Genomic DNA, 26,417 nt, shown 5'->3' with positions numbered 1-26,417 from the left:
ATGGCAATTTTGGCCACTCACCTTTGCAAAGTTTGCCCCCGCGCGGAGACTTCCACTAGGACGGAGCCTAAAAATTGCGCTTCTGATCAGTCCTACCGTTGTTTATGCATTTGAATGCTCAGAACTAAGCAAGAGCGCGATTGTCTAAGAAAACTGTCATTGCGAAAATAATGGTCAGGCCCGGTTAGGCCAAGGCGATGAATACCGGTTAGGCAATGTTCCGATTTGGGAAACCGAGAACAAGTCAGGAATAGGATGCTCTCGATGCTGGGTGCGCGGTAGCTTATGATGCCAGTGTTAAATGGAATAAGTATGATCATTGGTGCGTTTGAAATAATTGAATTTTTGTAATATATTTCCAAATTCCAATAATTCCATTTCTTTCCCAAGTACTCCAATGACATCATCACAGTCTTGACGTCATCCAGACTAGAAACTCGATCGCAGACTGACTCTACCAACTCTACCAGAAAACGTGTAGGTAATTTTACGAACCTTGAACCAGTAGATGAGCACTGCGTCCTCTCCGACGCGACGCGCCCATTTGCGGTTACGAGCGCGGGTGGTCTGTCACGTCCGCTTGGATCGGATATGTGATTGTGTGCGCTGGTTAAATGCATTTATTTACGTGTGGTTACTATCAGCTAAACGGGTGACAGTGCTTCTGACTAAACATACTTAAGCTGTTGCTTCGAGGCGGGCAGTCGCGCCCCTCTTGCCACGCGCAGTGGACGAGGAGGAAAGTGAACCCTGTGCCATACGATTATAGACGAGAATTATGAATAAAAAGTGTGGAAAGTGTACGAAAACTGTATATCCTACAGAAGAGCTGAAGTGCTTAGACAAAGTAAGTGCAAGTATCAAGTATGGTGCATGTGAATGATGTTGAATGTCTGCTTCTGCATTGCATTTAATTGAGCTACTCAAAAATTGGTAAACCATCCTGATTAGGGATTACTCCCACCATGTTCAATTCTAATGTGCCCACTTGATCAATGTTTGAACCACTGACTGACTTTTTGTAGTTACAATGCCCAGAAAATGCAGATGTTAATTGCTCAGCATGTGAAGGATGAATCATTGCGAGACCCAGAAAGTTGTTTGTGCTGAGTTTCATTATCTCCCATTTTTATTCTTCAAAATAGCCAATGCTATTTTGTTTTCTGGTGATTTAATTGACAGCTGTGCAAAAGTAATCTTCCAGAAGTTTAATTTTTGTCAATGGTAGGACAACAAAATTTTATCAAATTTAGGTGCTGCATGAGGGACAAATGCTCAAATGCCCTCCCCTTTGGTTGCTCCAGAAGAGATTGCTACCTTATCAGTAAAAATTTAAAAGAACAAAATTGTGCATTTGACAACTTTTAGATCACATGCAATAGAAAAGGCATTATATGCTTATTGCCCTAACATTTTAGGACTGCCAATTATATGCTGATGCATGCCAGCAGAGAACCTTGAGCTTCCTATCAGAATCAAGTGGGCGAGTTTGACATGCTTGACACCTGTGACACATTTCCCATGCTTTTGTCAATTGACACTGGTGTCTGTTCTCTTTCAGTCATGGCACAAAGGCTGCTTCCGGTGCTGGGAGTGTGGAATGGCACTGAACATGAGGACATACAAGGGATTCAACAAACTGCCATACTGTGAAGCGTAAGTACCCCAACATCACTGCAAATTGCATGCGTATTGTCGTTACATACCCATGATGTTGAATATTTTCTTCAATTGGACAATAACTCCAACAAATAAGGTCATCTGATGAAATTTTAAATCCTTTTTGATAATGGTGGGCAAACACTCCATCCAGTATGCTCAGCTGAACTTCTAGTTCTAATGAATTAGTGTTTTTTTTGTAGACGGCATGTGTGCTTCTACTAAGGAATGAATTGAGAGGTGGATCCTAGCCCCTGGGCATCAGAGTCTTGACATCCAAAAGATCTGAAACTGAGATAATAGACCTCCCAAGTCCCAAAGGCTGTAGATATGTTTAGCCCAAACCTTAGGTCTAGGTTCTTGCAGTGCTAAGAGAGCCCCTCCCCCCCCACACACTCATCGCTCAATAGCTCTTTCTGCCATTTGAATGCTGCCACACCCTCCTTTTTCAATAAATCATGTGATCACTACAAATTATAAACCCATTAACCCACCCCTGAGAAACGTTATTTGCCAAACTATTGACCATGACTTGTCCTCCCCCCAAAAAATCCAAGGCCAGATCTACCATTGAATAGGTCAGTGGATAGTGACCACTGACCCGGTTGGTGGTCGTTGGTGCTGTGGTCAGTGGTTGGTGACCCAGTTGGTGCCGTGGTTAGTGCTCGGGGTGACCCAGTTGGTGCCGTGGTCAGTGCTCGGGGTGACCCGACTGCCTCGCGCGCGCGCCAGCTGCTGTCGGAAGCACGTCAGGTCGTCCGACCAGCCCCGCGCCAGTTCCACCGAACGGGGGTGCTAGTTCAGCTGCCAACCGGGCCAGTCTGCCAGCGCTGGCCGAGTGTCAGCGATCGGCTCGCTCACTCGCTCGCTCTTACTGGGTCACGGGTGCCGCCGCTCCTCGCTCACCCACTCCCCACTCCCCTGCGCCGCCCTTACCCCCTCTCCCTCCGGAGTCTCGCCTGTGATCCGTGGGGTTTGCACGTCACTTACTGGACCCACTTGTCACCAGTGGCTGGTCAGGTGGACGATCGTTTTAGACAATTTGGTGTAACCTTTTTCTATGCTTTATTTTTATTTTCTTGTTAACTAACGTGCAAACTGTTGTCTTATATTGGAATAACGGCATCTTTCTAAACATTTATATAATGGTCTGCACATGGTTCGGTGGTTCGTCTGAGTGGCATTGCACTGCAGCGCGCTGCGCAGTATGCATGGGTGCCGACCGAACGCCGGCTGAAGCTGGGCCGCAGCTGGGCAGGACAGCTGGGGTGTGCTCGTGGGGGTGACTCTGCGAGCTGGTGACGCCTTGCACCGCGCTGCAGCTCACTGTGGCTGGCTGTTGATGGATCTAGTGCAGCGCCAGGATTGTAGATAATTGAAGCTGAGAGGTCATTTATGGCCCGGCCGTAGTTGAAAAATGGTCTTTCGGTATATAATGAATGGTTATGGTGTACTTTTTTACGAATTATGACTTCATTGCAAGCCCTAGAGACAACCATTCAGTAAATATTGCAGATAATGCCACAATTCTCGCCGATCGTCACCCAGCACCTGACATCTGGTGCCGGCTGGACAGCGTAATATCCGGTGGAGGAGAGAGGAGCGGTAGGGGCATCCCGTGGGGTCCGCCGGGTCACTCTCGGGCCGTCTGTGTCGCCGACCGGCCATCGTGTTTGTGGCGCTGTATCAACAAACGCTCGACCGCGACCGCCGCCCACGCAGTGGGGCCTCCGCCGCCGCAACGGAGGGCCGAGCGCTGCAGAGGACAGACTGGTGGGGCCCATGGAATTCGCAGCCGATTTCCCATGGTGTTTATAGCGAAGCTGCTCCTGCCGCTGTTCACTCAGCAACTCGGGAGCAGCTCGGGTGTTACGATGATGTAAATGGCTAGTGCATAGTTAAAGGGAGATAATGAGCTTTCTTTTTTCTTTAATAAAAATTACTCGACATCTATACTATTTCTACTGTAGTTTCTATAAAATATGAAAATTTCCTAGCACATTTTCGTATGTGAAAAAGGTTTTTATTTTTGCAAAAAAGAAGCAGTACTTGCAGTACTTGTAACACCCACCGAAATGCGTTGTCCTTCTCTATAAAAAAGTCGCAGTATATGGCGCTTTTGTTCCAAACAGCGACGCTTGGGTTTTTGTTTATGTTATCGCCTTGTCGTTGCTTGGTTGTAAGGATTCTAATTTGAATTAGAGTTAATTCGGTTTAGAATTAATTAGATTCGTACATAGTGCCTACTCTTCTTTGTTTCCAAATATTTTTTTGCGCCACAAATGAACGGCATGCGCCAGAAACGCAGCCAAATCTTGCGATTGCGACTACGAAATTCATTATTTTGGCCTCAGAGCCTGAAGCGAAAAATACAAGCATATTTATTTCAAAAAGACTTCAGGTTTGTCGAACGGTGTTATGAGAATTTTGATGACAGTACTGCATAAGTTTTTCAGTGATGCCGCAAAAGTGTTGTATCTATCTTCTTTTATTGTGCAGTCGGCGGGACCGATTCAAAATTGAGTCGTTGCTACTAAAATAGCAGCATATGGCCTCAGATGATGAACAGGAAAAATAGTTGCGTAAATTTAGACATAAACCACCCCCAAACCATGAATATCTTTTGAAGGCACTATAGACGACCATTAACTAACTAGATGTGATGAAGATCAAATGTAAGGAATACGCTCATTTTACAAAATTACATGCAAGTACCAAAAAGTGATGTAAGTACTTATTCAACGGTCATTTTCAGCGCTCCCCGCTTACGTGACTTCAAGTTGAGATATTTGCGGCAAGGTACCGCATTGAGCAAAATGGTTTTAATTTACATTATAACTTGTTGTGTTTTGTCAGAAAATGATCCTAACTCAGATTTTGTGGAAAAAGGTCATTATCTCCCTTTAAATGGATTTTAAATGACACTTGTGACTGACGTGAAGAAACAAAGCTGTCTGGTTACTATCGTAGGGCGTCGGAGATCAGTGGGCGCTGTTACTATTGTTGAGGCCAACCACACCTTCCATCTCAAAGCCACCAGCTGCCGCTCTTTGGCCGGTGACTGTTTATCAGCCGTCCCGCTCAGCTCCGGGGTGGGGCCTTCGGAGCCTCAGAGGCCGTCGGTCAGGTGGTGCGCTCGTTGAATTGCCGTCCTTGAGTGGACTCCAGTCTAAACACGGCCCGCCCGGACCGGCCCGGTTCGCCGCTACCTGACACGGTCAGTAAGCAGGGCAGTGGCCGCTGCACTGGCCGGTGCACCGACCCGCTCCATGTGTCCGCCTGTTCAATGCAGGCGGTGTCACATGCCAGTGACGTCATCACTCGCCTGACGTCGGGCGGGTGGACCGGCCCGTGGGGACAGGCTGACTACCGCTGTATGAGTGTCGCCCATCCGTCGACATTCCGGCCGCGCTGGTAGTCCGTATGGGGAATTAGCCTCGCGCTAACCCAGACTGAAACCACGCACCACTGACCGAAACTGGCTTGCTTTGACCGCGACTGTAATCGTGGACCATTCGAGATGAGCATGGTAAGCACTAAGCAGCCATGCCGTTTTACTCGTATGTGGCTGTGTAGAGCATCAAAGCAGGCAATTGAAGCAGGCAACCATGACAATTGAAGAGCTGCACTGAAAAGTGGTTATGGCCATGAAACGCGTCATGAGTCCGTCCAGTCTCGGTCTTGAGTCCGTCCAGTCTCGGTCCGGAGCCCGCTCCCCGGCAGTCCGCTGTCAGCCCGGTGCAGAATTTCGGGCGGCGCCGCGCACGTCCACGCTCGGCTGCACTCGCCGCCGTGGAGGACTGCAACGGCCGTGGACGGATATACGCGGCCGGACAGTAAACAAACGCGGCAGCGCACGCGGTCTCGGCCGTCCGAGCGATCCGGCCGCTGCTGCCTAACGGCCGTGGCCTCTGCTGAGCAGGGTCGCCGTCTGCTCTCCGCTGTCACTCCTGTTACGAGGTGACAAACCTGCCCTCTGGTCCCCGTGTCGGCGCCCAGCGTGCGCCGTTCGAGCAGGATCGCTGTGATAGGCGGGTGTCAGGGCGGCGGCGGACACTGCGCTATCTGGTCGGCGCCGATCTCATTAGTGCGCTATCTGTGTGTGGTCGGCGGTGTGTGAGCGGGGCTATCGCGGCCGCCCGCCGAATCCATACGCGTCGCCCACACGGAGAGACTGAGTGGGACCTAGTGGTGGGCGTGACCAGAGTAGGTGTGGCCGGTGTGGGTAGTGTTTGGTTTGGCAGCTTTTCTAACTATCTTCATCTTTATTGGGCATATGGAACTGCCAATCTAACTTACTGTTCATTACACTGACTTACTTTGTTTGACACGTACGGTTTTGGGTGGATAGCTGATGGAAGTGTGGAGTTTCTGTTGACGGCACCGGGCACACAGTCCACGCCGACGGATAGGCTGGGTGACCTCCCTGCGAACAGCAGCGAGTTCCTGGCTGCGTCCGAACGCACTGGCAAGTGGCACAGTGCCATCATACGAACCATGATCGTACCCAGTCTGAACGATAATCAGCCTAAATCATGGCATCCAAGGCGGCAACATTATCCTCATTTCTGTTCCAGACTTCTCTTTCTCTTCCCTTAGGTATACCCGGCATTCAGACACTACCGCTATTTGCACGCGCCAGAGAGCAGTGTGACCACACCATGTCAACCCTCCGACACAGCAATTGGTGCATTTGTGCCGCCAGCGCCGTGCATCGCCATGACAATTTCCTCGACGTTTGTAGGCCACGCCACTTGTGACCATAGCCGAGATGTTCGGCCAGGCGGCATGGCGGCACGAAAGTGAAAGTGGTGCATCCGCCGCGCACCGAGACGGCGGCGCGGAACAGCGCCACCATTGCCGCAATCCTTGTTTATTGCGTCTCGTTAGCCGCTCGGGTAATAGTGCCGTCACTATTTTTATGCGGCGCTCATACCAGTGAGGTGATATGTCAGATGCACTACCAGCGAGTCACACGGATGATAAACTGTGCAGTGTAATAATTTGCTTGGCTCGACCTCTCAATTGGCTTCGGTGCCGTCCACTTGTGATCGGCGCGGGACCGCCTCTGACGGCAGTCTGGCCAACTGCCTGTATGTCTGTCTGGGTCGGTAGACGGTGTCGGGTCGGGTCTGGTCGCCTGCCAGGAGCTGCCGGCCGACGACACCTTACGAATGACCCGGTGACACATGACGTCATCGGCCCGACGACACGTGACGTCACTGGCCGGTCTGGCAGCGTCCGAAGCGTGCCACGTCTGATCTGATCTCGATGTGTCATCGGCTGGCTCGCTGATCAATTTAGTGACCGAGGTCAGGGCTCCTGGCTGCCTGTGGTCTGCGGAGGCTGTGGTACCTCCAGGCTCGTAGGAGACACAGATGCTAGTCTAGGCGCGCTACACGACATATCTTGACGGGTGTGAGTTTTCCTCCTCCGCCAAAATATCGATGCGGAGTCATTTGGATCTGATTTATCTGAAAGCTTGAGGGAACAGCTTGCCGTCCCTCTCTGAAGATCAGCGTCACCAGTGGTGTCGAGAGTTGCATCACCACTCCACTCGCCAGTGTTTGTGCCGTCGCTAATGTTTTCCAGAGGTCAATTCGGAACGTTTACTCTCCCTTTTTGTGGTCCACTTCCGATGTTATTTGACACCAATTACCTTTGTCATTTTAACGAGAGAAAGCAGGTCGTCACGAGCCGATGGCAGACGCCGGTCGCCGTTTTTGTCTCATAGCACACTACAGTGCGTCGCATTGGCGTTGGAAGAAGGAACTCTACCTCATCCTCGGCTACCTATCATACCTACATCTTGCTATCAAAAATAGTCGTTATAATTCGTGGTAGTTCTGTGGCGATGTCCTTGTCATCGTGTCATCATTTTCCTAGAGGTAAGCCGCGTGTCTGGGACTTATTTTCCTCCGAAATATCGCGTTCCGATGTGTGCGCCTCCTTTTCCTTAATCGTGTTTGGCGTAACAACTGCTCTGTAAGTAGTTAAAATGTACTGCTTTGAATGTCCTTGTTCTTAGATAGCAAGGTATTTTATGCGCCAATAAACAGTCGAAGCTGTTAACTTTTATCGTCCCTTCTCCCCTCTCAATTTGGTTCTGAGCCCAGCTTTGAGACGCCACTCTGCCCACATAACGGCCTCCCCTGCACCTACTGCCCTGCCTGCGATGCCGCTGGACCTTGGTCGGCGGCTGTTTTTGCAGTGGACCTCAGTCGCCGGCCGGGGTGCTGCGCGGCGCCGCGACTGGACCGTCGCCCCACCTCCGCCGCGCCTCCCCGCCCCTCCTGCGACAATTACAGCCGGAAGGGCGCCGACCGGCCTTCGCAGCTCATCGTTAACGGTCGGCCAGTGACGGCTGCGACGGTGGCCGTTTAATGACGTCACTGGAGGACAGGTGACGTCACCGGTGGCCGGCTGCGTGGTGATGAATAGGGACATACCGGCGTATAGCTGGACCGTGTCAATGCGTGACGTTATGACGGGCCGACTGGCGGGTGGCAAGGCCGGGTCGGTAACCCTGCGGCCCGGCCACGAATAGCCTCCATTACACAGCGTCTGACATGGCGACTTCCTGTTGTTGCAGGCACATACCCAAGCCGAAGGCGACGACCGTTGCGGAGACTCCCGAGCTGGCCAGGATCGCCGAGAACACCAAAATCCAGAGCAATGTGAGTGGGGCTACCGTCCCCGACATTACTCTGCGGATCCGTCTGGAGATGGAGACTGCCAGCAATATGGGAGCGTGGGCTTTTTTTAACAACAAGGTGCAAGCAGGGGAATGTGGGATGGGCTTTGGGGCAGCGGTGGCTGGGCTTTGGGGCAGCGGTGACACATGGCAAACGTGCACCGAATGTCGATTGCCAAACTCAGGGTGCAAAGACGGGACGGGGGTCAAAGACAATGCAGGACATAGTTCGGGCTGGATAGAATAATTTGGGTGGGACAGAACAGGTGTCTGATAGGACAGGCCAACCTAGACAGTGTAAATCTTGGAGAGGACGATATGAATTTGAGGTGGTGCATGAGTTCGGGCGGGCCAGGAAACGATGGATCTCGGGCATTCACTGTCGGTGACCTGGTAAGAGTCTTACTGAGCTGAGGTCGCTGTGGTAGGGGTTTTTACTAGATATCTGTTAGGGTACCCAGCGCGGCTGCCGAGTGGCATGGTATGAACTGGCCTTGTGTTTGGCACGTGGCATGTGGCTCTAGGTGAGCAGCCTTCACGAGGAAAAACTCGACCTCGGCAGCGCATGGGTCGACTAAAGGGAGAGTGAAGGGATCAGCACCTCTCCCGTCTCTGCTAACCCACGGGGCTGGGGCCGGACCAACTCCGTGACTGGAATGGGTATGTGGGTCAGCACCGACCGCCTGAGGTGGGTACTGTTTATAGGGTCAGGTGGGACAGTGCTGACCACTGCAGTGGCACTGTAGGTCACACTGCACTGGATAACAGTACAGTGGAATACTGGAATAACATAACGTCTGCTGATGATGTTGAGCTGAGAAATGGGAGCTCTTTGAAGTCCAGCTCCTTTGATCTGACCCACCGTATTCCTGGAAGCGGTATGCTATATTTTAACTAGGAATCTGGGGCGTTCCATTTCTCAGTGTGCCCAGCAGCAGCGCCCACTGCCTCGGTAGCTACTGACTCCTTCTGCACCCCCGTCCGCCCGTCCAGTCGTAGCGCTGGGTCAGGCTGGGGCGCACCTTCCCGTCCGGCCCGGCTCGGCGGCTGGCGGCACACCGGGCCACTCCGCTGCACCGAGGGAGGGAGGGGCTCCACCGCATTCCACCGATCCGTGATACATACAACACTGCACTGCTGCGGTCATGTCCTCCGCCCAGCTGACGTGTACGTTGTCGCCGTCCTATTTCGAGCTCCGGCGTTTGGACAGTGACCGGAATTGTGAGATTTTTAGATCCAATGGTTGCCCTCGGGGCCGAAAATTTATGTCACAATGGACCGATTTTGTGGGCTAAATGTGATCAAACGATAACGTTAGCTTGTAAGGCTCTGGCTGTTGGGTTGTGGTTAAATGGTTTTATGGTTTTATAGTTTTGTGATTTTCGGTCACGCCGGCGGTTCTTGGCGTTTTGAACCGTGGCCAGAGACCAGCGAGAGTTGCCGCCTGTGGAATGCGTGCGCAGGCTCGGTTTCTCTTTTATTTGTAGGTACATCAATGACAGTCGTTTTCGTTTCTGATCGATCTTAGCGTATTGTCGCGTCCGTGATAATGCTAGTAAAACTTGGCCATATGATCTGACTTACTCGTACTTCGCTTTTATTTCCAAAGCAACCAATGTCAATAGAAATCTGCTGCCAGCATTATTATGCTGAATTGGCGGGAAAATAATTCAATTGAAAAGCAGGTAATAAGCTCCATCACATTCGTAGGACTCAATAGCTATCTGATAAATTTGATTGAACGATTAATGAGACAAAGCATCTCCAATCTCCATCCAGGCTAGTTCTTATGAATTTTACTGTTGTTTAGTTCTTACACCAGTGCTGCACCTCTCGTAATGCAGAGGCACGCTGCCACTCGCGGGTTGACCGCCTCGTGTGCACCTCTAACCGGTCGTTCTCTGGGCTGTGCCGGAGCACGCAGGCCATCCGGGGCCGGGGCCGGAGCCGTATCAGCCGTATCGGGCCGTCGGCCGGCCGGTCAGCGGCGCGCCGCTCCGTTCTCCTTATACGGTCAGCGGCGGCGCTCGTCCCGGCCGCGCCGCCTGCCGCGGTTGCGTGACTCCCTCCGCTGGCTGCGGCCGGTGACACAGTCGGGTCCGGGCAACCGACTGTCAATGGCGTGCCGCCGGCAGACAGGACCGGGAATCTGGCTGGCAGCCGTTAGAGGACCCGGGGAACACGGGACCGACACGACTGAGGCACTGGACTGGGGAACGGGGAGACAGCAAACGGGTCCCGATGTGGTTGCCGATTACCGATGCATTGCATGATCGGTGAAGTCAAATTCATCATCACAGGCTTTCTATGCAGTACTGCGGTAGTCCCATATGGGGTTCTTCTTCCCGCTGAATGGGCCTCCTGTCCCGTGCCCACCATTCGTTCTCGGGAGCTTGCGCGCCCCGTCCATCCCTCCACCTCGACCCTCGTCCGCCCTCTGCCTCGGCACCGGGCGGGCCCTGTGCCAGTGTCGGCCCCCGCTCCGATCTGGAGCAGCCGAAACCGAGTGTCGCTGCGGCATGGCCCACCCGTCCGCCGAAACCGAGTGTCACTGCGGCGCTGCCCACCCGTCCGCCGGAGAAACTGGCCTGCGTTGGACGGTCTCCGCGGACGCCAGGCGGCGAGCGCCGGCGGCGGTTTCACCTGTCGCCGACAGGTGTTAGCTCCCGGTATGAGCCGGCCGGATGTCTGGATAATGGCCCCGCGCCGGCCGGCTGAGGGCCTCGCTGCCGTGTGGTGGAACTGGTGACAGTGGCCTGGCCGATCCGTGGCCTTGCGCGGCCTCCGCGACTCTCGGCGGCCTTGTCACAGACCCGGCGCCGCTGCGGCTCTCTCGCTGTCGCTAGTTAGATCCGTTGACGTCATAGCTGCGGTTTGATGACGTCACAGTTCCGGAGCGGTGACCCAGTGTGGGCTGCTGAGCTAGTTGGCGTTGTTCGAACATCAGGGCTGGCTGGGTCGTGGGTATACTGTGGGCCGTACTGCGAATGTTTTAGTGACAGTCTGTCGTTATCACTACCCATCTATTTTGCGTCGTGCCGGGGAGTTGGTGGGAGGGAGGGCAAGACTCGGCGTGACGGGTCTCTGAATGGGCTATGATGGCAGTGTTTGTAATTAGGGCGCTCTTCATGTGGGTTTTATCCATATGGTTGGCTTCAACATTACGGGCAGTGACCACGTTATGAGCAGTCATAATTATGGACGGTCTCCGTCTTCATAAACTGAAAAGTGTCTGCCCTCTCAGTCTCATCCGTTGAGTTTGTGTGTGGTCGGTGGCTACTATCCAGTGGTCGGCCTTCCAATGGTCCAAGCATTGCTTGCTTTAATAACTACCTTGTACGGCTCTCTCAGTCTCATCCAAACCAACACGAATGGTTGACCGTTCACGTTGACTTGAAATCTCTCCCCAGTGTTCCGGGTAAAAGCTGCACCGGTTTGTGACACGAACACGCCCCTCGGCACTGCCCTCCGGAGCGCCACGCGCGCTGCGATCGCCGCTGATATGCTGATGAGCTCCGTGAGCTGTGTTTGTTGCCCGATTCAGCGCCCCGGCTGTCGGCCAAGGTTGCCCCTCTCACACCGACCCGCTCGGCCAAGCCCCCTGCTCGCCAGGGCCGAGGGTCGGGTCCGCTGCCGCCGCTGCTCACAAAGTGTAAACACCGACAGTGCTCTCCGTCCACATATGCCCGGCCGCTCTGTATACAAACCCCGTTGCAGCAGTGCACACAGGTGGCTTTGGAGTCCTTCCAGAGCCCAGCTGACTTAACCTCCCAAAGCCTCAACGATGGACTTCGCAGATCACTGGCTATCAGCTCCATGACTCTCCAATGTGTCCTGGTCAATGCGAAGTGAAGTGAACCGTCAAGTGAAGACCTCAGGCGTTATCGCGATGGCCGTCTTGCGGCCCATATCCCATTTGCGGTCGTATTACACCACATCACACCTCCAAGGCTCGAACAATCAGCGTCCCCTCCATTCCGATTCCATTGGCGCTCGCCGGCGGCCGATCCGCCGCCCCGATTGCCCTGGAAATGGCCGTCTTTGGTGCCGCAGTGGCTCGGCTCGGACGCCAGGGCGCCGTGAGACGCCACCCTGACACGTGAACCTGACACCGGCGCCGGGTGAACTGCCGGTGGGCTGGCTCGGGTCGGGCCGGATTCCTGTGGGTCTGTCGGCTGGCCTGTTGTCGGATATCGCTGCATTACCTGGGCAGACGCCCGGCTCGGCGAATGAGCGCCGTGTTTGGTATCGCTGTGTGACGCTGGGCGTGATCATCGGTGATCGTCAATGATTTCCCCGATCAGAACATACAAATGAGGATAGGGTTTATTTGTTGACAATAGATGTATAAGTTACTTCACCACTTGAATGTAAGGCACATACTGCAGAGACCTATATCCAGCTGACGGCTTGGGTCGAGTCGCCTGTGGCTCACCGAGATGCCACTGCCGGACGTCGGCGGTCGAGCCGCCACGGATGCTGCTTCTGATGCAACTCCATCCCGGCTTCCGCCGGCGGTACATGGCCGATAGGACGCCCACCGAGCTGGGAAGGGTGGGGGGACAGTTGGGGAGTGTCTCCGCCGTCCGCTGAGCTGGCTGGACGGTCGGAGTGTGAATCTGACGGTGATTCATCCGTGCCCACTCCTCAGTCGGGTGCTGCATTGCGAAGAATGGTGTTTCATGCATCGACATTTGTAATGGCAAGCCTGTGGAAACAGCTAAATTAATAGCTATCTAGAACAATTATATTCAATTTGGCCATGGCCTTATCGTGATAGAGGCGAATGCGTATCGCAAGATGAATAATGTCTGACATATATTTTACGTTGTTATATTCCTTCAAACCCCCTCATTTTGCCCCCGTTATTAAAGCAAGCAATGCTTGGACCATTGGAAGGCCGACCACTGGATAGTAGCCACCGACCACACACAAACTCAACGGATGAGACTGAGAGGGCAGACACTTTTCAGTTTATGAAGACGGAGACCGTCCATAATTATGACTGCTCATAACGTGGTCACTGCCCGGAGCATTGCTTGCTTTAATAACTACCTTGTACGGCTCTCTCAGTCTCATCCAAACCAACACGAATGGTTGACCGTTCACGTTGACTTGAAATCTCTCCCCAGTGTTCCGGGTAAAAGCTGCACCGGTTTGTGACACGAACACGCCCCTCGGCACTGCCCTCCGGAGCGCCACGCGCGCTGCGATCGCCGCTGATATGCTGATGAGCTCCGTGAGCTGTGTTTGTTGCCCGATTCAGCGCCCCGGCTGTCGGCCAAGGTTGCCCCTCTCACACCGACCCGCTCGGCCAAGCCCCCTGCTCGCCAGGGCCGAGGGTCGGGTCCGCTGCCGCCGCTGCTCACAAAGTGTAAACACCGACAGTGCTCTCCGTCCACATATGCCCGGCCGCTCTGTATACAAACCCCGTTGCAGCAGTGCACACAGGTGGCTTTGGAGTCCTTCCAGAGCCCAGCTGACTTAACCTCCCAAAGCCTCAACGATGGACTTCGCAGATCACTGGCTATCAGCTCCATGACTCTCCAATGTGTCCTGGTCAATGCGAAGTGAAGTGAACCGTCAAGTGAAGACCTCAGGCGTTATCGCGATGGCCGTCTTGCGGCCCATATCCCATTTGCGGTCGTATTACACCACATCACACCTCCAAGGCTCGAACAATCAGCGTCCCCTCCATTCCGATTCCATTGGCGCTCGCCGGCGGCCGATCCGCCGCCCCGATTGCCCTGGAAATGGCCGTCTTTGGTGCCGCAGTGGCTCGGCTCGGACGCCAGGGCGCCGTGAGACGCCACCCTGACACGTGAACCTGACACCGGCGCCGGGTGAACTGCCGGTGGGCTGGCTCGGGTCGGGCCGGATTCCTGTGGGTCTGTCGGCTGGCCTGTTGTCGGATATCGCTGCATTACCTGGGCAGACGCCCGGCTCGGCGAATGAGCGCCGTGTTTGGTATCGCTGTGTGACGCTGGGCGTGATCATCGGTGATCGTCAATGATTTCCCCGATCAGAACATACAAATGAGGATAGGGTTTATTTGTTGACAATAGATGTATAAGTTACTTCACCACTTGAATGTAAGGCACATACTGCAGAGACCTATATCCAGCTGACGGCTTGGGTCGAGTCGCCTGTGGCTCACCGAGATGCCACTGCCGGACGTCGGCGGTCGAGCCGCCACGGATGCTGCTTCTGATGCAACTCCATCCCGGCTTCCGCCGGCGGTACATGGCCGATAGGACGCCCACCGAGCTGGGAAGGGTGGGGGGACAGTTGGGGAGTGTCTCCGCCGTCCGCTGAGCTGGCTGGACGGTCGGAGTGTGAATCTGACGGTGATTCATCCGTGCCCACTCCTCAGTCGGGTGCTGCATTGCGAAGAATGGTGTTTCATGCATCGACATTTGTAATGGCAAGCCTGTGGAAACAGCTAAATTAATAGCTATCTAGAACAATTATATTCAATTTGGCCATGGCCTTATCGTGATAGAGGCGAATGCGTATCGCAAGATGAATAATGTCTGACATATATTTTACGTTGTTATATTCCTTCAAACCCCCTCATTTTGCCCCCTCTCACACCCTTTTTTTCCGTTCCGACCGGCTGTCTTCACTCCACATGCCGACCCACCCACCCGTCCGCGTGCTGTGGTTCACACGTCACTGAGCTACCTCGCTGCCAGCTGTAGATACCGCGCTCCCAGTCTCCCTCAGAGCTGGGGGCGGCTCCTCTGGCCAACCGCGCCAGGCCGGCCCCGGCTGGCTGCTGGCACGCGCCCGGCCGAAAGAGAAAGTGGCCGGGCCGGGCGGTGAGCGGCGGCGGCTCGACGGTCCGACTCGACGGCCGCTCTCCGTCGGCTCGCCCACCGGCCCGGAAGAGCGGCCCGCCCCGATCCGAACGGCTCTGACTCATCGCCAGCGGCCCGGTCAGCCGCCGTGGACGGGTATTTTTGCGACCGCCGGCGTGCTGGCAGTTGGCACGCGCCCGCTGGGCGGCGTGGCCGATCCGCTCCCCGGCGGCTGTTCCCCGGCGGTTCGCCCACCTACGGGCCCGGCCGGAGCCGCCGGCAGCCGCGGCCGGCACCGTATATGGCCGCAGCCGAGCCACTCTCACTCCCACTCTCACTCTCACTCTGTGCACGGCGTGCCTGGCGGCTCCATGGCAGTGCAGGGGATGATTGGACATGGACACGCCGCGCCGGCATTGCTGCTCGGAGGTCACTGGGGTCGCAGAGGTCACATGCGGGTAGATTGCTTTAGGCTGTCAGGGCTCATGTGGTGATGACGAAAACTTATGCTCATTTACGCTTGAATGGGACGTTGAAGGAACGGGCAGTTCGGACCTACAGATGTTTTGCACTCAGATGCTGAGATCCGAACTTCCCTTGGTTGAGTTAGCAGGCATGGAAAGGCGTTTGGCGGAGACATACCAGATCGTATGACAGAGGCTGACTATGGTGGGCGGGACAAGATGATGTGTTGGGGCGTAAGGCAGAGTGACTTACAGAAGCATGGTGCGCTATGACTTCGCGTGTGACTGTGACTCGTACAGTCATGGTGTGACTGTTACTTTACAGTTGGGGGCGTCACTTGCGTGAGTCATGCCTCGCTGACCAGCCCCTCAGCTTCCTCTGAGGCGCGAGTTGATTTTGTCTGCCGCAGTGGTCGATACGGCCTTTGTCCGTCGGTGCACACGCACGCACCGTTCCGCGCTTCGCAGCGACCCTGAGCGCTGCGGCTGAGCCGAGGAGCGCTGCCGTCTGCCGGCACGATACGACACGACTGCGTGCGTGTAGAGAGGATACAGCGGGATGGTAGGCATTATAAAGGTTCATTCTTACACCAATGATGATCAGATGCCCGTGGGAAGTGGCGTTCGTATACCCGAGGAGTGGAACGCGTAGATTTCGTTTGTATACCGTGGACTGTCGTTTGTGGTTAGGACTGACTGTATATCACGGTCTCTGAAGTCTGGAAATAATCGGTGGCAGTAGGGGTCGGTTTATGTGTGAAAGGAACCTAGTGAATTCCGGGCCTGGGACGTGTCTGAACCAGCGATCTGCATACAACGTTCGATGGCGTTTGTTTCCTACAAAGTGCTGCAAGAGCGGGCGTGGCAGGGCCCGGGCGGACGCCGGAGTCTGCTGGCGGTGGGGTGGGTCTGCTGCCAGCCAGTGAATGTGCTCCGGTGTCTGGGCCGTTGTTCAGGTGTCTGGCGCGGGGGCCGGGGGCTGGCCCGCCCCGTTAGGTGTCCGTTTACTCGGGTGGGAGGGATGGGGCGCGGGGCCGGGATGGAGGGTGATCAGTGGGGTCTCGACTCTCGAGTGATGCTGCGCTGATGGGTGGGGTGATGCGATATTAACCTCTAACCGTTAACCAGCCACAGCCATCACTATTGTATTGTCTTGTATTGAACAATCATGAACGATCCACATTCTCAAATTGCGTGAAAACTGACATGCCACAGCGCGTTACTGTTTGTCATCTGTCCACACTGGGATTGTTGATAAGCTCGGACCAGCTCAAACACATAGCTCAGACGCGTTTCCCGGTAGTGCTCCCTGTAACGATGATTCACCCTGCGCGCGCGGACAAACAATGTGCAGCTCCGGCAGCCCCCCCCGCCGTGACTGCGCCGCCAGCTCAACATCTAACCACTGAGTGAGTGTGTGTGTGTGGGGGGGGGGGGGGGGAGGTGGCGCGCCGCGGACACCTCACCCCGTCCTAGACGCGCTCGGCGGTCGCAGAGCGTCTCATTTGATTCGCAAACGAGTTGGCCGCGCGGCCGCCGTATTTGGTGCATACCGATGGTGGCGCAGCAGAGGGCCCGCCGCTGGGTGCCGCGCTGAGGGGCCTTCAGGACGGCCGCGGAGAGGTGTCCTTAACCGAGCTACCGGCCCCACTCAGGGACGGCGGACAGTGGCGAAACTGCTGGGTATATCATGCATGTGATTGTGCGCGTTTGTACTGCTGAAGGGGACAGGAGCTACGCTGTGCACGAGTAAAATAACCATGCAGATTGCGCACCGGAAGATGACCGCAGAATAACAGATTAGGTGCTATTGTGTCATTGTTTTTGTGTTGTTATCTGAGAGACCATGATTCACATCTAAATATGCAACCTCTTGTTGTCACGTTTTCTCTTTATTGTTCTAAGATCTTTTGCTTGTGTTTGATACCATGACTGTCACACTGATACCGCCTCACCCTTTAAGTGTTCGCTGACTCGCACCTTTGTATTCGCCAGGTCAAATACCATGCCGAGTTCGAGGCTGCCAAGGGGAAATTCACGACGGTGGCAGACGACCCAGAGACGCTACGTATCAAACAAAACACCAAGATCATCAGGTATTTACAGCCACCCACTCTCACGGGCCGCTTCTAGCGACTTTCGTTTTACTCCTTCCCCATCGCTGCGTCTGCGTGTCGTGTCATTACTGGAAAGTGAAATGTGTTTACTCATCATTGATTGATAAACATTAAAAGGTCACTGGTTTCCGTTTCCTACCGTCATGGCTGCTGCCAACTCTGATGGATATTACCACTGTTTGACCAGTCATTAGTCCGCCTTCTGTCTGGCGCCGGCTGCCGATACCGCTCCCAGCGGGGCTGATATTATCGTAGGCGCTATCGTCAACATTGGTGTGGCCCTATTCCAGGCGGGTGTGCCGCTGGCAGCGCCCCCCGCTCGCCCCGTTAGTACGCGAACACAGAGAGTCGGGTTACCGGCCCTGGCACACCGGGGCAGACCGCTCGCCGGCCGCCAGTCCAGGCCGCTGCCTCCGAATATGTTCAGGGTCTCTGGCTGTGGCTAGTCGATTTTTAACAGCAGTTGGTGTGTATGTGACAGAGCGTCACCTTTATGATGGCATGCCAGTTGAGATTAGGAGACAGTCATTCATGCGATCTACGCCGGACTTCTGTGTGATTCGTTCCAATATTTGTTTGACTCCTGTGTGAGTGACCTCTGTATGATTCGTGCGGGACCTCTTAGACCTCATGACCCTTTTCTCTCAGTGACGCCCCCTACCACGGAGAGCTGTGTGGCCTCTGTATGACCTTGATGACCCTTTGCCGACAGTAACGCCGCCTACCACGGAGAGCTGGAGAAGAAGGCCGACATGGACCAGCGGCGGCACCTGACCGGACAGAACGGAGACGCAGGTAGATACCGGTTCTCTCACAACAGTCGGCTGGCGCGCAAGTTAAACACGCTCAACGCTTACCTGACGCGAGGCCAGGACGAGATTCTGGCCATGGCCGAGCGGGCCAAACGCAAACGCGAGGCGGCGAGAGCGGAGCGTGAGGTCGAGCTGGAGCCGGGGGCCGAGCCGGGGACGGAGTCAGGGCCGGGGACAGGGGTGGAGGGGGCGACTGGGCGGCGACGGCGGCTGAAGGCGCGCAGAGAGGACGGTCTGAAGCGCTGGACGCTCGGTGTGGCCAAACGTAGTCTGGTGGGCGAGCTGACGGAGAGCGTCGCCTCCCGTCTGGAGACCATGTCACTGGACGACTGGAAGGCCAGCCGATGTAACGCGGCGCGCGTCCGCGAGACCTGGCAGCGCATCCAGGCGCAGGAGCGGCGCCGGCGTCCGACTGCGCGGCCGCGGCGCCGGCTCACCATCCAGGACTGCACTGAGGAGACGGCCGAGCCGGACCGGGTCAGCTACCGGCGGCACGTCATCCAGGACCTGGACGGCGTCACCCAGCGCCAGGTGATGCTGCGGGAGGCGCGCCGCGCCGGCGGCGCCGCGCTCGACCGCCGGCAGCTGAGCAGTCTGCTCACATACGGCGAGGCAGGCGCCACAGTCAGTGAGAGCATCAGCGTGACGGACACGCGGCTGGAGCGGCAGGACGGTCGCCGCCACCAGCTCGAGAGGGTCGAGCTGGTGCGACTGACTACCGTGGACGGTGACCGGGCGCGGCCTGATCCCGAACAGGCTGATACCGCCCGGCCGCCGCCGGGCAGACTCCAAATGCCGAACTGGGGAACTGGGGAGGACGGGCCGGACGGTCCGCGGCGGCGGAGGGGATGTAGGCTACCGAACGGGGATGCTGGGGAGGCTGGGGAGTCGGAGGGGAAGATGGGAGGCGGCCTCACCTGGCGTGCCGCGAATGGGATGCACCTCGGGGATTATCCTGGGGAGGTGGACGGGGAGTGGGATGAGACAGGTGGGGTGGATGGGGTGCGTCGGGTCGGGGATATGCCGTCCGACGCCGCTGAGTTTGGGAATGGGGAGTGGGAGGAGTCAATGGGTGGGGAGGAGAACCGGGGCGGGAGCCGGGCCGGGAGGAACGGAGTCCGCCACGGCGCCGCAGCTCGCCGCCGAAAGTTCACGCGCACCCACAGTGACGCTCTATTGGAGGACGTGGATCAGGTGCAGCGCGGCGTGCCCCGCCCTGGGGAGGACGAGGACACTACCTCTGAGGCGCAGCGGCGCAGTGCGCAGCGCGAGCGACTCCTGCGCCGGATGCAGAGCAAGTACGGCATCGGCGCCCACCTGTTAGAGGAGGAGGAGGAGCAGGAGCTGGACACGGAGGACGAGGCCGAGGAGCTGGCCGAGGACGGGCCCGAGGAGCAGCTGCGGCCCGTGTTCGACTACCCGCAGCTGGCCGGACCGCACCCGTGCGGCGCCTGTCTCGATGAGATACTGTCCGCCACCGCCGGCTGCCCGGACGGCCAGCAGCTGCTGCCCCTGCTGCTGGGTGTGTTCGGGTCGCGGCGAAACCACGTCATCTTCAGCTTTGATGACGATGACTTATGGGACGGGGAGGAGGAGGAATTGACAGAACCCGACTGAGGGGAGGGATAGAAGGAGGGAGGGTTTGGTCCACTGGCTCGACTCGGCTCGCTCCGCTCTCGCTCGCTCGCTCGCGTTTCCCGCCCGGCCCACGGCGTGTCTCCGCGGGTCCGAGCGCTGGCTCGGCGACCGCCGCCTCATCCTGACCGCTAGCTGCGGCTCTTGCTCCCGTGATGTGCTCTTTCACTCTCTGTGCGCCTGGGGGTGGTGGTGGATCCTGCTAATACGGTGCTCTAAGGTCTTCTCTGGTGACGCTTGTCTCTTGCTGTATCTTTGAGGTCATCTTTCTAGCTGTGTGGGGCGTGGTGCTGTACTATTCGCTTTTCTTTCTCTATCCTGTCGCGCATGTAACTTTCGGCAGGGACGAAGGCTGTGTTGCGGACAGTCCGACGGAGTGTCTGTATGTTACGGACGGTCCGATGGGTGTCTGTATGTTACGGACGGTCCGGTGGGTGTCGGGTTGTGTTGGGTAACAGGACGGCACGTTTATATGTGTCTGTGTGCCTTGGTCCTGCGCTGTGTCCGGTCCTCTGACCGACTGACGGCCTGTGATAGTGGGGTCCGCTGCCGACCGCGGCTGGGGCTGAGAGCGCCCGCCGCGCTGCCCGGCTCGTGCCTGAGGCCCCCGCTCTGTTCTAGCGGCCCGCCTGTGCGGCGCGTGAGAGACGCAGAGGTAAATGGCCGCTGTCGGCCGCTCGGTGTTTGCCATGTGCCGCCGCTGGGCTGACGGGGACGGTGCCAATATAGCCTGTAGGCCGCCGCCGCTTCTGAATGCCCCGTACTAGCGTGTCTCGGCCGGGCCGGTCGCCTCCGGTCCCGAGCCGCGGCGCAGACTAGATGCTTCCTAGAGGGTCGGCCGGCGGCTGTGAGCAGTGCGCTCCGGTGACGGCTCTCCTATTGGCTGGTTGGTATCTGGCATGTGCTTCTTTTGGCGTATGAGCTGGCGCGCCAGTCTGTTGCCGTGCTAGAGCTCCCCCCTTTTATTATTTCATGACCGCGTAGAGCGTGTTTCTGCTAGTGATTGCTTCTCTACGGTGTGGGTTGATGTTAGGACTGTAGCGAAGCTTTATTTCGTATGTCTCCGTCTGCCCCGGCTTGTCTCCTCAGTTTCCCAGTTCCTGGTTTGGTGGTGCATCCCTCTATTTCCTGTAGTGATCCGGCGTCCTGTCATCAGCGTTGTTTATTGCTGTGTGCTGTGCTTACATTTTTTTTTTAACCGATCAGGAGTCACACAAGATCGGAGTTTAACACTTTAAAATGCTTACACGACAGTTAGCATGTAGAACTAAAACCGTAATTGTAGATTGACCTCTGGGCTAACCGTTGATGTAGTGTTGTTTTCTGGCTGCCTTCGCTTGCGGGTCGTTCTGAGCGGCTCCCGCCCGCCGCGGCTGTCTGTGAGCTGTCTGCTGTGCCGTCCCCGCTCGGTGTGCTGTCTCTGTGTGTGCGTGTCTGGCCTGACGGCTCTCCGGCTCGCCGCCCCGTGTGTGCCCTGCAGCCTCTGCCCAGCCGGCCGGCTCGCAGGCCGTCCCGCGCCAGGAGCGGCCCCCCGCCGCCGCCGCCGCCGCCCCCGCCCCCGCCAGCCACCACCACCCGCAAATGGCGCGGCTGGGCAACAACAACTATGGCGGCGGTGGCGGCGGCGGCGGTGGCGGCGGCGGTTTGGGAATGGGTGCGTCACCGCACTCGGCCCGCACAGCCCAGGCGTCGACGGTGATCTATACATCGGAGCACGGCGCAGGTAGGCTGACGGAGGGCGACAGACGCTGAGACAACGGGCAGGGACTGGTCGGCTCCACCACAGGGGCAGCCTCTGATGGGGGTTAATCGTCAGTATATCATCGAATTCTGGTATTGGTGGGTCGGAGTGGAGCCAGCCTGCGGTGCGGGCGGGCAGGTTTGATCGGGTGTCACAGAGCGCCAGGTAAGTCGGTCAGACTGGGAGCACTGGGCGAACGGTATCTCGCAGGTGAGAGAATGTGACTAGTCGTCGTCCGAATCCTCCGCTGACCTGCCTGGCAACATTTATACTCTAACCTCATGTTCAATATAAACTCATTGTGCTGCTGCACAATTAAAGGCAAACGTCGCCGCCTACAAACCTTCTAAACGTTTTAAAAGTATTGCTGTACTAGTATCTTTATCTAATCCTGGCCGCCCTTCTCCAGCGCCGGAGATGTGGTATAACCGTGGCTGATGCCGTTCGCAGTGGCTCGGATCACCTGATGTCCTCCCCATCCCTCGGCGCTCTGCTCCCTCCACCCGTCCTCCTGCGCTCCCTGCCGTCCCGCCGGACTGGCTCACTCTCCGGTCAGTGGAGCCTGGACTCTCAGCTGCGGCGCAGTCGGCTGACGGACCAGTGTTGTGTTACAGAGCCGCGCCCCGAGGTGGAGTATCTGATCTGGCCAGACCTGGTGCGGCCCACAGGTGCGTCTGGCCGCGGTGCCGGCCGGCCGTGTGAGGTGTTCCACTGACCACCCGTGTGACCGGGTTTGACCGGAGGGTGACTGACACGGGACACACGGCTCCGCCGGCCGCTGAACGGACTCAGAGCGGAGACTAACCTCTCTAACGGGCGCCGCGCCGCCCCCTTGAACTGGGACGTCACGGGGGCGCCGGGTGTCCACAGCGAACGCCGCGTCACTGCGTCCCTGTCGACGCCCAGCCGTGTTATTTTGTGTGTTATACCTGCTGATTTTACACAGTTGTGTTTTGTTGACCCCATCATCATGGATTTCACCAAACAGGACTTGGATATCGTTCCCAACTAATCATGTTTTTTTCGTCTTTTTTTGCTTACGTGCGGACATATTTATGTGAAAATGTTAATGTGAACATTCCCTTTATTTTCAGCGATTATTTGTCTTTCTTATTTGTAGTTTCGATGCGTTATTTCAACACTTACCAGCTTTTCCTAATGCTTGCATTTCCAGTAACTGCTTTTCCTCCGCTAAATGTGTGTGACCAGTGCTGCTCATGGTAAATGTGGTTTGTGATCCGTTTACTCATTGCGTTGAACCGATCTTGCCTAGAAAATCTCGGCACTCTGCATTCTAAGCAATCAGTAGTCTGAGCAATTTACAATAGCCACCGATCAGCAAAGTAGCATAGACAATTGCTCATCATCGCGGTTTCTGCTGAGGGTTTGTTACGTCACCATTGCTGTCTTTCTAATCTCTATCCGTCATTTTTTGGTTAGTCTGTGTTTTCCTTGTCCACCAGCTCCTGCTCGTCTCTCACCCATCTACTTCTGCCTGTCCTCTCTGTCTATCGTCTTCCGGCTTTCCTGTCCGCCCTCCCCCGCTCGTGCTCTCCCTGCAGTTGTCCTGTCACTCTCCTACGACCAGCCGGTCCGTTCCATACTGCTGCTATCTGACGGTCCTCGCCGCTGGTCGTCAGTCTCCGCCATTCTCTAATGGTTCCCACCCCTCTCTAGTGCTTCCCGCCTCTCTCTGGTGGTCCCCTCCTCTCTGATGGTCCTCACCGCTCTCTGACGGTCACCGCTGATCTCTGACGGTCCTCGCCGTTCTCTAATAGTTCCCGCCCCTCTCTGAGTGTCTCTCTCTGACGGTCCCCGCCGCTCGGTCCCCAGTGAACGCGGCGCCCACACAGAAGGTGGGCTCCATCCGCGACTACGACCCTCTCAACGAGCAGTACGGCTCTGTGGCTCAGGCGGCGCGCTACGGGCAGCCGCAGCAGCAGGCGCCGCCGCCCCAGCAGCACTACCAGCCGCCGCCGCAGCAGCAGCAGCCGTACGGCGGGTACCAGCACCACCACCAGCAGCAGCCGCCGCAGCAGTACCACCACCACCAGCAGCCGCCGCAGCAGCAGTACGGCGGCTATCAGCAGCAGTACCAGCAGCAGCCTCCGCAGCAGCAGCAGCAGCCGCAGCAGCAGCAGCAGTACGGATACCGACCCGAACAACACGGAGGGTACCGCTCCCAGCAGGTGAGACTTGGAGTGTAGGATCGGCTGAGAGCTTGAGCGAGACTGCCGACATTGGCATTGGCATTGTAATGTGGTTTGTCCTTTTGACATATCTAACATTGAATGCATTTTCTGTTGTTGAGTGATTTATGTGTTTTCGAGGTCTAAAAGGCGTTTATTGTCTCTCATGACTCTTCTATGCATGTAATTGACACGGTTTTAAGCTTTTGATTTAACTTATTTGTGGCGTTGAATGGTCTTGTAACAGTATATTATCAGGCATGTCCGATCCATGGCATGTGATTTGTCGCTCCGTGGACAATTTCTTTCCAAGTGTGCCGCTCTAACCTTGCCCGAGTGTGCCGCCCTAACCATGCTCGAGTGTGCCGCTCTAACCGTGTCCGGATGTGCCGCTCTAACCGTGTCCGGATGTGCCGCCCTAACCGCGCCCGGCCGCCGGACAGACGTACCGGTCGGAGGCGCAGCCGCAGCAACAGCCGCACCACCAGACTCAGCACCATCACCAGCCGCAGCACCACCAGCAGCAGGCGCAGCACCATCACCAGCAGCAGGCGCAGCACCACCACCAACAGCAGGCGCAGCACCACCACCAGCCGCAGGCGCAGCCGCAGAGGGCGCCGCCGGCCGCGTCAGGGGTGAGACGGGCGACTCGGCTTCTGGGGAGTGGGACAGCGGACAGGGTCATCCGCCCTTAGGCTTAGAGGAGATAAACCATATAGGGCTGCGAGCTGCTGGCACCAAACATTGCTTGTGCACGTCGCAGCCCGAGCATGTGTTATGGGTAGAACACAATGCTGCTTTAGACAGTGTGTTGCGATGGGAAGGGACCGGGGCCTGTTTGCCTCTCAGACGGGGTAAGACTCAATGCAGGGTAGGGGGCGATTGGTGTCCTCACCGATGACTCGGAATAGCCTGCCAACCTGGAAATACCGACTCAAGGTCATACGCATCTAGTACACGATAATGCCAGGAACCACTGAGCTATCAAGGCCAGTCACACACGGCGACGGGACTGCAGGAATGCGTGATCGGCACCTGGCGTAGCTACTTGTAATATCCGCGTTGCATGCCAGACGCCGTGCTGGTGCCGCACAGCTGACACGGAAGGCCGGGCCCATCGGCTAATGGCGTGTGTAGCCCTCGCGATAGGTGTAAGACTGCATGCCACCTGTGCCGCGCTGTTTGCGGGCTCTGTCCTCGACCTGCTGGAGATTCTAGGATTGCGTGACAAGGAAGCTGATTTTTGTGCCACTTTCTCACGACCTCCATGCCATATGCGCCTTATCGATTGCATTTGCGACTATATACAAGAATATTTTTGATATTTCAGAAATGTTAATTTTCCTCTAGCTGGATATTTTATTTTTTATGACTAATATTGCCGCATATTTTTGCGATTCATAGAGATCATTCAGGTGGCATACCTTTGGTCATTTTCAGTTTGATCGTGTATGTTATATTGCATTGGTTGAAACTGGGGGACCTTTTTGGGTTGAACATGTAGCGTTGGTGCTGCGCCTCAAGTCTGGTATTCGTAGCACACCCATTACCGACCCACAATCGTCTCTTATTCGCCACACTGACACGTGCTCCGTATTTGCAGCGCTGCTACCGCGCCATGTACGACTACGACGCGGCCGACCACGACGAGATATCGTTCCGCGACGGCGACCTCCTGGTGGCATGTCAGCCGATCGACGACGGCTGGATGACGGGCACCAACCAGCGCACCGGACAGCGCGGCATGCTGCCGGCCAACTACGTCGAACCGGTGGACCTGTGAACGTTGCCGAGGGAGCGGGAGGGAGAGAGACGAGAGAGCGGTGCGGTGGGCGCTGCGGAGAGAGAGAGAGAGGACACCTGGGCCCGCAGAGCTGCGGCCGGGGTGTGTGTGCGTGGGTGGACGGGGGGGGGGGGGTGCGGTGGTACCCCAGTGAGGCGCCCTGCCGGCGCCGGGACCGGGCAGCGCCGTCGGCCCCGTCCCAGCCCGACCGTCCGCAGCCCGCGCGAAATGGATGCTTGTGCGCGTATGCTTGTGCCTTTGTGTATATAGCCCCAGCACGCCAATTCATGTAACAATTTTATTGTTGGATTGGAGGAATTATCTATACATATAAGACGGTAAGCCCAAAAGTGCCTATTGGTGGTTACGCGCTGGTGTTGACGAGTGGCTCCGCGCCTAGGTTCGGCCGCTATGAACTAATACGACGCGAGTTGTGCGCTGTCTGTACGTCTTCTTCTGTCAACTGAACGGAACGGAACGCTTGTGCCTGTTTACCGATGTGAAATGAACTGAAAGCCTAGCT

General features: G+C 56.3%; 1 protein-coding gene across 7 annotated transcripts; it reads left to right on the top strand.

Annotated features, from left to right (window-relative positions):
* The first annotated feature begins 511 nt into the window (after positions 1-511).
* Positions 512-26,417, top strand: LOC122371798 (LIM and SH3 domain protein 1-like). 7 transcript variants are annotated; one of them, XM_043348490.1, is made up of 10 exons: positions 526-847; positions 1,562-1,656; positions 8,252-8,336; positions 17,613-17,713; positions 18,447-18,529; positions 21,662-21,704; positions 21,821-21,904; positions 23,756-24,111; positions 24,555-24,746; positions 25,715-26,417. In XM_043348490.1, the coding sequence occupies exons 1-10, from the start codon at positions 779-781 to the stop codon at positions 26,185-26,187; spliced, it is 1,581 nt and encodes a 526-aa protein (XP_043204425.1). In that variant the 5' UTR covers positions 526-778; the 3' UTR covers positions 26,188-26,417. The 7 variants fall into 7 exon arrangements, with proteins under 7 accessions (XP_043204426.1, XP_043204430.1, XP_043204431.1 ...); XM_043348491.1 differs by having other exon boundaries at positions 512-847; positions 21,662-21,904; XM_043348492.1 differs by lacking the exon at positions 24,555-24,746 and having other exon boundaries at positions 527-847; positions 21,818-21,904.

The sequence above is a fragment of the Amphibalanus amphitrite genome, unplaced genomic scaffold (assembly GCF_019059575.1).
Source record: "Amphibalanus amphitrite isolate SeventyFive unplaced genomic scaffold, NRLGWU_Aamphi_draft 001279F_arrow, whole genome shotgun sequence".
NCBI classification, from domain to species: domain Eukaryota; kingdom Metazoa; phylum Arthropoda; class Thecostraca; order Balanomorpha; family Balanidae; genus Amphibalanus; species Amphibalanus amphitrite.
This window is presented reverse-complemented; position numbering and strand designations above follow the sequence as displayed.